The sequence below is a fragment of the Cervus elaphus genome, chromosome 20 (assembly GCF_910594005.1).
Source record: "Cervus elaphus chromosome 20, mCerEla1.1, whole genome shotgun sequence".
Lineage (NCBI taxonomy): Eukaryota > Metazoa > Chordata > Mammalia > Artiodactyla > Cervidae > Cervus > Cervus elaphus.
Window position 1 is genome coordinate 53,246,338 of NC_057834.1, and position 10,280 is coordinate 53,256,617.

The 10,280-nt window shown below is 47.3% G+C and overlaps 1 protein-coding gene across 7 annotated transcripts in view; it reads left to right on the top strand.

The window, feature by feature from the left end:
• SYT6 (synaptotagmin 6) overlaps positions 1 to 7,940 on the top strand; it is a 64,291-nt gene extending 56,351 nt beyond the window's left edge. For 3 of the 7 annotated variants that reach the window (XM_043878642.1, XM_043878643.1, XM_043878644.1), the window contains exons 5-7: positions 416 to 587; positions 1,752 to 1,902; positions 7,746 to 7,940. In XM_043878642.1, the coding sequence (XP_043734577.1) occupies positions 416 to 587; positions 1,752 to 1,902; positions 7,746 to 7,817 (395 nt within the window). In that variant the 3' untranslated portion in view covers positions 7,818 to 7,940. Of the gene's footprint in view, positions 1 to 415; positions 588 to 1,751; positions 1,903 to 5,671; positions 5,741 to 7,745 lie in introns of all 7 variants that reach the window. The other 4 variants (XM_043878645.1, XM_043878647.1, XR_006335999.1 and 1 more) reach the window with 3 other exon arrangements.
• The last annotated feature ends 2,340 nt before the right edge of the window (positions 7,941 to 10,280 follow it).

The window sequence follows — 10,280 nt, forward strand, 5'->3', positions numbered from 1 at the left end:
GAACCCCTTAGAGAAAAGCCTCCAAGTAGGTAAAAGGAGGAGAGTGCCTTTGTTCAGCTTCAGCACGCTTTGGAGCCAGCCAGCCACCATGGAGCTGAGATTTAGGGTCGTGAACTGTATGCCCATGGGCAGGTTTCCTGTCTGATTTGGGGCCAGCTTCCCCATTAGCAAAAGTCCATTAAACACTCTCCTAGAAAGCCTGAGGTCGCTAAAGACTCTGTGTTTATGAAGCACAGAGCATCCACAGAGACAGGTGTGTGACATAAATACAAGGTGGTTTAATTATTTTAACATCCCACTGATACCATCTGAGAACAACAGTAGGTCTGGGGCTCCCATCCCTCTGCCACACATGGTGCTTGAGGACATCTGCTTAACACGCTCCCTTCCCTTCCCGCTGCCCCCATGGGCACAGATCCATATGTCAAAGTGTCCCTGCTCTGTGACGGGCGGAGACTGAAGAAAAAGAAAACCACCATAAAGAAAAACACCCTCAACCCTGTCTACAACGAGGCCATCATCTTCGACATTCCCCCGGAGAACATGGACCAAGTCAGCCTGCTCATCTCCGTTATGGATTATGATCGGTAGGTAAGGTCCTTGGGGGCCATGACTCCCTGCCCCTCACTCCCACCCCAATGCAGCACGGGGCTCTTTGACCTTGGACCTTGTGTTCATGTGGCTCAGGCAGTCAGTGGCCTCAAATCTGGCTCCACCCAGGGAGGTATAAGAGTGTGGATTTCCAAAGAAGCTCAAGCTTCCCTTCCCAGAGGGCTCATTGCCATCAGGGGCTTCCCCACCCATCAGTTTCCCTGAATTCACTCCTGACTGTTCCCAAGTTCCTCCTTCTGGCATCTGTCCTTGAGAACCCCTCCTTCTCCTCTCCATTCCCACTGCTGCTGCCACTCCCACTTGGGGATGTCTGTGCAGCCTCCAAACTGACCCCTGCCATCATCACTCCCTGCCTCAACCCAGCCACACCTTCCTAATAGATCACTTTGTTCCTGGGCCTGCCCTTCTCAAGAACCATCAGTGGCTCCTGTTGCCTAAGCTTTTCTCCTGAACTCTCAAGACCTTCCAGATCTGGACCCAGGGTATCCATCCAACTTGACTTCACTCACCTTGTATGAGTTTTTTCTCTTCCACTTTTCAAATCCTGCTCTCCTGTCAAGGCTGGCCCAACAGATTCTCCAACTACGCCAGCCACTGTGCCTCCTTCTCTCCAGTTGTCACTTTTGCTTGAAGGAGGGAAAAAAAAAACCATGCAGTAAAGCCTCAATCCAGGATCTTTAGCACAAGCTCTCAGGCATACTAGGTGCTTGGTGAACAAATGTGAGTGATGACTGATGCTCTTGCTGAGTGAATAAATCAAGTCCTAGCTGCTGGGTGTGGAGAAACGGTACTCAGAGCAGGTTGATTTATTTCCAAGTAGTGCTGATGCCTCAAGCACTCGCTGAGTCAAATAAAGGAAGAGACTTAAACTCCCACTCCCCAAAGTCAAGCCATCTGCCCTCCATTCCTGAGATTCCAAACAAGGTTAGAAGTTTTTGCTCATCTGTCTGTGTCCAAAGTCCATCCAAGGAGGCCGGGGACTGTCTCACTGCAGCTGGCACCCTGAGGCCCTGCCAAGCATCTGTTTAAAGAGCTCAGTGCTCTGAATTAGACCAGTAGGGTTGAGGCCCAGACTGCGGGACCTCCCTTTCTGAGAGCATGTCTGATCACCGATGCCAGGCCCTCTGTTTCTCCCTTAGAGTGGGTCACAACGAGATCATTGGAGTCTGTCGTGTGGGGATCAACGCCGAAGGTCTGGGAAGGGACCACTGGAACGAGATGCTGGCGTACCCACGGAAGCCCATCGCACACTGGCACTCCTTGGTGGAGGTAAAGAAATCCTTCAAAGAGGTGGGTGAGGTCGCACTTGGCCCTTGGCATGTTTGCTGCATGGCAGCGCGGGCTAGAGAATGGCAGTCGGCTGCTGCGAGACCTCACCTTTGTGGGTCCTTGGTGGGGGTGGAGGCGGCTGGGTGCAGGGGGGCACACGCTTTTCACCCAGGGTGTAACAGGCAGGAAGGAAATGGAGGAAGATGGTGGGAACCTGCTTGACAAGAAGGCTTTGATGTGGAGTATATTGAAAGCGACCCTGAGTTCTAAATGGAAAATAAAAACTTGGAGGAAGCCTGGCCAGCTGCTCACCATGCCAGGCCAGGAATGCTTTCACAGAGCCCCTGAGCCAAGTCAGCCGTTTCGAAGAGAGCCCCAAGAGGGTGAGATCAGAACCTGGCAGGAAATCCCACCCCTGTCCAAGCAATAAGTTCCCTGAGGCTCTATCCAGGCCGTCCTGCAGCGGTTTTCACTGTGTGGATGGAGCTGGCCAGAGAGAGGATTCCGCTCTCATGAATGTGGGTTCTTCCCACTGCTGGAGAAGAGAGTGTGGCTTCAAGGACCCACTTTCCAGCCAGGTCCTAACAGAGATGTAATGGGCACAGCACTGCCTGGAAGTCCCGAAACAGGCCCTTTTCCACTTGCTGCATAATCCTGAGCTAGTTATTTCTTTCTCAACTGCAAAGAAAATGTTCCTTCCAGTGACACCTACAATCTGCCCCACCTCCACCAAACTCCACCAGTTTAAGATCCTGCCATTTATCGCCTCGATGGTCCCTTGGCCTGTTTTTTCTTAAATGGGTTGGGACATGGGTTGGGGTGGTCGAAGCCTACAGGCAGGAGTTTAAAACTTTGAGGAAGGTTTTAAACCTCATTTTGAGTCTTTCAGACTCCAGTCCATAGCCTCGAAAGCTAGGTGATCATTCACTCATTTTATTAGCAATAGGTTTCAAGCCAAGAAGTCTCAGGAGTTGTATAAAAATTGGAAAATCTACTAATAAAAAGTAAACCACATGGCCCCTCAGCTTAAAAACAGAGTCTCCTTAAAAACAAAATAACTCCTCCCCCGTGTTCTGTGACACAGAAAAGGTACAGGCAGAAAACCCAGAGGAGCTACCAGCTCCCTTTCCTGCTCAGGGTGGTCAAGCCTGTTTCCAGCAGCATTTGTTGTTGTTGTTCATTCGCCAAGTCATGACCAACTCTTTTTGGCCCCATGGACTGCAGGCCTACCTGTCCCTCACCATCTCTCGGAGTTTGCCTAAGTTCATGCCCGTTGAGTCGGTGACGCCATCCAACCATCTCATCCTCTGTCATCCCTTCTCCTCCTGCCTTCAGTCTTTCCCAGCATCAGGGTCTTTCCCAGTGAATTGACTCTTTGCATCAGGTGGCCAAAGTATTGGCATTTCAGCATCAGTCCTTCTGATGAATATTCAGGGTTGATTTCCTTTAGGATGGACTGGTTTGATCTCATTGCTGTCCAAGAGACTCTCAAGAGTCTTCTCCAGCACCACAGTTCAAAAGCATCAATTCTTCGGTGCTCCGGCAGCATGAAACTTCACATTTATGTCTCCTGGTTGCCTGGATTTTACCACAGCTCTGGAGCTTTATTGAGGGAGCCCAGCTCTTGGTCCCTCCTGCTTTGCCAGAAGGCCCTCTCTGCAAAGTGTGGGTAAGGTACCCACAATCAGCCTCCACCTACACATGAGCCTCCAGTGGGAAGCCAGCACCTCACTTACTGCAGTGCTTATTCAATCTAGGGAGGGGGCATGGCAACTGTCCTCCCCCTTTAAAATCCTTAGGAGATATTTAATGATAGAATAGGTACACTAAAATGCTCAGGAAGGCAGAGAGGTGGGGGCAAGGAACGGGAGCTGAGAGGTCTCAGGCACCTCACTGCCCCACCTGGTCTTCAGTTACCTGGTCTTCAGTTACCTGGTTGGTAAAATGAAGGGGTGAGCTTTTCCCATCTCAGCTTTTCTAAGAAACTCCAACCTAAAATGACTGGGTGAAGAGTGAACCCACATCTTGAAGATGCAATAACCTTGAAGATTCAAATAACCCATTGCTGTTACTGGGTTAGTCTGTCCACACGAACTGGAGTAACCGGTCAGCGGTGGCTGGAGTTGGAAGTCGGGTGCAGGGTAGTACAGTGGGGCTGGGACTCTGCCCCAGAATCATTTTCCATAATGAATACAATCTAATTAAGACAAATAATTGATTCCACGTCCTGTTTCTTTGAGAACTCTGACTCCCTGTTCCAGACTACAAAAGAAAGATAAAGTAGAACCAAGCCCTTGAAGATGAATATTTGATGAGACAGCAAAGGGAAAGCAACAGTATATGGAAAACGAAAAGAGAATAAATTGATTCATATCCTTTGGGTTTACTTTTTTATTGAACTCGTGCACCAGGTTCCCGAGACTGCCCCTCCCCAACTCCCCAGCCTTCCGTTTTTTGTTCAGCTGATCATGTCTCTGTATGAAGAAGCTGAGAATGGCATTCATCTTGGCAACTTAGGATTTCTTTAGTACAAATTTATAAAAATGTGTGCCTATGCTTTTAGCACCCACAGTTGAAGTCCCTTTATAAAGATGCATCTAAAAACCCACCAGGATAATATAAAGTAAGCCTTTTTTGTATTCATGTGATACATTGTACTTGAATATTTATCATCTCAGTCATCCTTAGAGTTTACATCCTGTCCCCTTTTTGGTCCTGTTCTGGACATTGAGCAAGAACCTGGCTCCTGGAACTTGTTTCTCCTGTTTGTATAATACATTTAAAAAAACCAAAACCTTATTCTCCCATTCCCAGGAAGATGAATGGCATCATATCTAGAAAACACTGTATTTATATTGCACCATTTTTAGAGGGGTTTCAAGCTCTGTGATCATTACTTTTTTATTAACGAGAACAGAGGGCACCATACTTACTTGTTTTAAAATCAGGTTGAGGGAACGAATTAACTGAAAAGGTATTTTTCCCTGCTGGGATTTTTTTCATGAATAAAAATTGATTAAGCCACAGCGAACAACCTTCCCCCTGCAGTGACTGTGGCCGCTCGCCTCTCAGCACTCCTGCTCAATGCTGCGTGTCATCGCTGTCACCACGTACAGAGCCCAGGTTGGCCAGCCATCTTCTCCAAAGCGTTTCACTATGAAGGGACAAATCCAAACCGCCTGCCAGGGATGGGACCTATCTGTTGGAACCTGACCCATTTCAGACAATAAAAGATCTCACTGGACCACAGCCACCCTGGACTAATCACCTTCCTTGGTGTGCTGGGGACCAGTTCTCTGCTATTTCAGAGCAGCCACAATAAGCCTGCCAGGAATCATTCACCTTCCCATTGTTCGTGAACCCCCATCTCCTCCCTGTTTATCTTCATAGGAAAAATCAGAGGCTGGCAGGGGAGCCAGTGTGCCTTCTTCATTTGTTCTGGATAAACAATTATGCTCTGTGTGACTTCTCTTTGAGCTATTATGTAAAGGGAAAAAGAAATACTCTATGTGGCCATTTCGTTTTTTCTCCTGTGGACTGGCCTATCCATCAGGTGGTTTAAGTGGCATGCTTACCCAGGGGAGAAGCCAGTAATTGCAGTGTACCTTTCACCGACGTTAAAAGTGATGTTAAAGGTGGTAACAGAAAAAAGTAGAACTTCTAAAATGAAGGGCTATTTAATGAAAGCATTGGTAACCGTCTTTTGGCACCTTCTAGTTAAGAACTCTTGAGTCAGAAGTCACAGTGGGCTCAAGAAACAGGCATTTATTTATCTAAAATATTTCACCAGGGAAACCCTCGGTTGTGATTTCATTCACGTGGATGCTGCGAGCAGAGAGACTGCCACCTGGAGTTAGGAGTAAGTACCTGGTGTGGACCCAAAGAGCTTAGGTTTCTTATTCCATCATGTGTCTCCTTCTCCTGGTGTGTTCCGGTGGGAAGGTGGCTGCAGGATGGAGTGGAGGGAACACTGAGTGTGGAGTTAGTAGACTGATTTCAGATCCTAGTTCTGCTCCTAACTGGCTGTGTTGGCTTCCTCTGCATCTTTGTTTTCTTGTCTGCAAGAACAGAAGAGCCAGGGCGATCTCCCAGCTGGTCTCCGGGTCCCGCATGCTGAGATAGGTCAGGCTCAGGTCGTGTGATGGTGGTCGTCAGTACCTCCAGACCAGCCGTTCTTGGCTAGTTGTAAAGATCTGCAGGTTGGCCTGTCCAGGGGTGCAAAGGCACCATTGAAGAACTGAGCCTGGGGACTGAAAGAGAGGATTTCCTTCAATCTGGGAACATGAAGGTGATCAATAGGCCTGGGTCTCAACTCCGTGTTGTGGGCTCCCATGGGAGATGCTGACTGGGATGGTCTCATTCTTAAGTAGCTCAACTCTGTCTAGAAAGGCTGTGTTGTGAGGTAGGGGTTAGAGGCGGGACCTTGTCCTTCCCCATTCCACCCCTACACACTGCGCAAAGGCATAATCCAGTTCTCCTCAGTCCCGTCACTCCACATGGAGACCCAGAAAGCCCGAGAGAAGCAGAAGGGGCTGAGCTTCAGGTTCAGAAAGGCCATCTCAGGACTTCCCTGGTGGTCCAGTGCTTAAGACTCTGATCTCCCACTGCAGGGGCCACGGGTTCAATCCCCAGTCGGGGAACTAAGATCTTGCATGCCACATAGTACAGCTGGAAAGAAAAGAAAGACAGAAACGCCATCTCACCCACCTGCCTAACTTCTCTCCCTGGAGCCTTGTCCTATGTTTCCTCTGCCCCCAGAAAGGATGGAGTATGCAGTGGACATTGACTCACTTTGAGGTTATACAGCAGGTCTAGAATATTCACAGGGTCAGATCCTCGCCCAGAAAGCATTGCTCCAGCTCTGCCTGGCTTTGAAGTGTAAAGAAGGGTTCAGTGACCAAGTGTGGGTCATCCACTCTCAGTCCTCTCTTCCCTCCATTACGCCTCATTATACCACCATCTTCTCAGAGGGGTGAGAACTGGCCTGAGGGGCGGCAGCCTGTGAGACAGGCGAGAAAGAGGGGAAAAGGTGGGGGTACCCCAGAGGGGCGGGGGCTGCCATCTCCTCCTGCCTCCTGCCTCTTCACAAGTCGAATGTAAAGCCCCCAGGAAGTGCAGAGACTGAAGAGGAGAGGCCGGCGCTGAAGCGAGATCAGAGTTTTAGCTGTACTAACAGCTCCCAGACAAATTGCTAATAATTCATGATTGCGGGTTCTTGGCAGTAAGGGCATACTCTGCAGACGGCCTCTTCTGCTGCTAACAAAATCTGATTTTCAGTGTGAAAAATGGCTGAAGCATTCAGAAATGGTCCAGTCATAGCACCTCATTAGCACACACACACATACACTCCACACGCTAAAGAAAGCTTTCATTATCTCTACAGCAAGTCTTTTTTAAAAATCAGGTCTTCCAAACTAGAACCTCAAAAGCTGTTTTCTTTCTTTCTTTTTTTTTTTTTTTTAATTTTTATTGAGGTGTGGTAGCTTTACATTGTTTTATTAGTTTTTGCTGTACAGAAAAGTGAATCAGCTATACGTATACACAATCTCCTCTTTTTTGATTTCCCTCCCGTTTAGGTCACCACAGAACACTGAGTAGGGTTCCCTGAGCTATACAATAGGTTCTCATTAGTTGTCTGTTTTATACATAATATCAACAGTGTGGATATGTCCATCCCAATCTCCCAATTCATCCCCCTTCCCTAAAGCTGTTTTCCTTGTTTTTGCATGGCTAACAGCAAAATTCACAAAAGCTTACAAAAAGCCGGAGAAAAGTGGATTCAGTGCATGGGCCAGATGAGTTTGGCAAGTTGAGATGTACATTCCCTTGGCGTTGGCTAAGTGTTTTTCTCCCCCTCTTCGCAGTGGCAAGGCCGAGCCGCCAGCTTCGACAGCGAGGGTTCGTGCCCGTCTCCGAAACCACCTCCGACACCATGAGCTGCACGGCGGCTGCCAGGCTACACAAACGAGACTCAGCAGCGTTCTTTTTGCACTTGTTCAACCGTCCAAATGCAGTGTTCTGCCGCGGCGGCCGCGGGGGCAGCGCGCCTCTCACTCCGGAGTCTTAGCTGCCCCTGTGTCAGTCAAGGCCGAGACACTTGTCATGTGGTCAGAGCTGTCTTAGTCTTTTCTGTCTCCCACGGTGATGTTTTCATGGTTCTTTCACTTTTTGTGGATCTGCTGTCAAGAAGAAAAGCAGAGAAAAACAAAGAGGGGAGAGCCCAGATGTTGGTTCTATTAAATACAATGTAAAATAGTCGTCTTTGATGGGAAGGTGGTCTGACTTTCTGAAATTTTGTGTCTCCACCGAGCTCCATTACCCTGGAGGAGAAGGATGAGCAATGGCTGCTTTGTTCAGTGGCCCGTGGGAAGTTGCAGATCTGGCCAAGAGCCTTTACAGAGGTGACTTATGACTCTTAGAAGCTCTTTGCTGTTGTGACATAAACCAAGGTTCCGACTCCTGGTCCCATGTTGAAATCTCGAGCACTCAGAGCTACCTGTGAGACTTCAACTGGCTGGTCGTGCAGAGCTCCTGGCTCCCCATCCTTGGAACTTTCCTCCTGAATTGAACATGACTTGATCCCTCATAGGAACTGAGTCGCTTTCGTTAGGAACGGTTCTGCTGAAACAAAACATGCCATATGTTTTCTGGCGCGCCACAGTTAATGACCACATTTGTTTGAAAACAGAATCTTTGTTCTCAAAAATAACCTTCGTTGTAAAAAAAAAAAAAGGAAGCACATATGTTCTGGAATGATTTCTGCGTTATACATAGCTTTCTAATTCCATGAAGTATCAAGCAGCTGTTTAAAATGCCTAAACAGATCAAAGGAAAACCTACATAAAATGTTCTTTTCTGAATGGGGAGTTTTGAAATCTAAGTAATAGGTGGAGTGTATCTTTCTATGAAGAGTACCTTCTTGATTGAAACCACGTCAGCTTAAGTCTATTTCAGCCGCCTTGACTCTGGGACAATGTTCATCTTAACTTTAGTTCTATAAATTATTAAGTATTTCAGTGTTTGTTTCAGTGGTAGTGGAGGATTTTTTTTTTCTTTAAATCTCTACTGTAGGTCAGATTCAGTTTAGGAAAAAAGTATGTTTGAACTATTCTGTATTGTAATCGTATATTTCTGTTGAGTTAATTAGTGGCCTTCCCACCAACCCCCTAGCACTAGGTTGATTTGCTCCATCAGTCTGGTAAATGTGCGGGTGGGTCTTCACTTCGGTGTGTAGCTGAGAAATGCCAGTTTCTAGAGCTGTGTGTGTAACTTGCAAGAGGGAGGTCTGCTGAAGAAGTGCATCTTTCAACAATGGAAGGTCAAGAATGTAAAAACTGTTCCCACACCTTGTGTCTTACTCTTTATATGTGACACATGCTTTAGGAGCAGCAACTCAATAAAGCTACCCTTGTTTTAAGTCAAGTTACCGGATTTCTGGGTTGATATAACATTGAGTAGTGTCTTCTAATCCTCAAGATGACCAAATTGGGCAGGAGGTAACAAGATATTGTGGCAAAAGAGGTTTTCAGCTTTAAAAAATGAAAATAAACCCAGAATTCACCCCGTACTGAGCTTTCAGTTCAGTTCAGTTGCTCAGTCATGTCCGACTCTTTGTAACCCCATGAATCGCAGCACGCCAGGCCTCCCTGTCCATCACCAACTCCCAGAGTTCACCCAAACTCATGTGCATCCAGTTGGTGATGCCATCCAGGCATCCCATCTTCTGTCGTCCCCTTCTCCTCCTACCCCCAATCCCTCCCAGCATCAGGGTCTTTTCCAATGAGTCAGCTCTTCTCATGAGGTAGCCAAAGTATTGGAGTTTCGGCCTCATCATCAGTCCTTCCAATGAACATCCAGGACTGGTCTTCTTTAGGATGGACTGGTTGGATCTCCTTGCAGTCCAAGGGACTCTCAAGAGTCTTCTCCAACACCACAGTTCAAAAGCATCAATTCTTCAGCGCTCAGCTTTCTTCACAGTCCATCTCTCACATCCATACATGACCACTGGAAAAACCATAGCCTTGACTAGACAGACCTTTGTTGACAAAGTAATATCTCTGCTTCCTTCCAAGGAGTAAGTGTCTTTTAATTTCATGGCTGCAATCACCATTTGCAGTGATTCTGGAGCCCCCAAAAATAAAGTCTGACACTGTTTCCCCATCTATTTCCCATGAAGTGATGGGACCAGATGCCATGATCTTAGTTTTCTGAATGTTGAGCTTTAAGCTAACTTTTTCACTCTCCTCTTTCACTTTCATCAAGAGGCTTTTTAGTTCCTCTTCACTTTCTGCCATAAGAGTGGTGGCATATGCATATCTGAGGTTATTGATATTTCTCCTGGCAATCTTGATTCCAGCTTGTGCTTCTTCCACCCCAGCATTTCTCATGATGTACTCTGC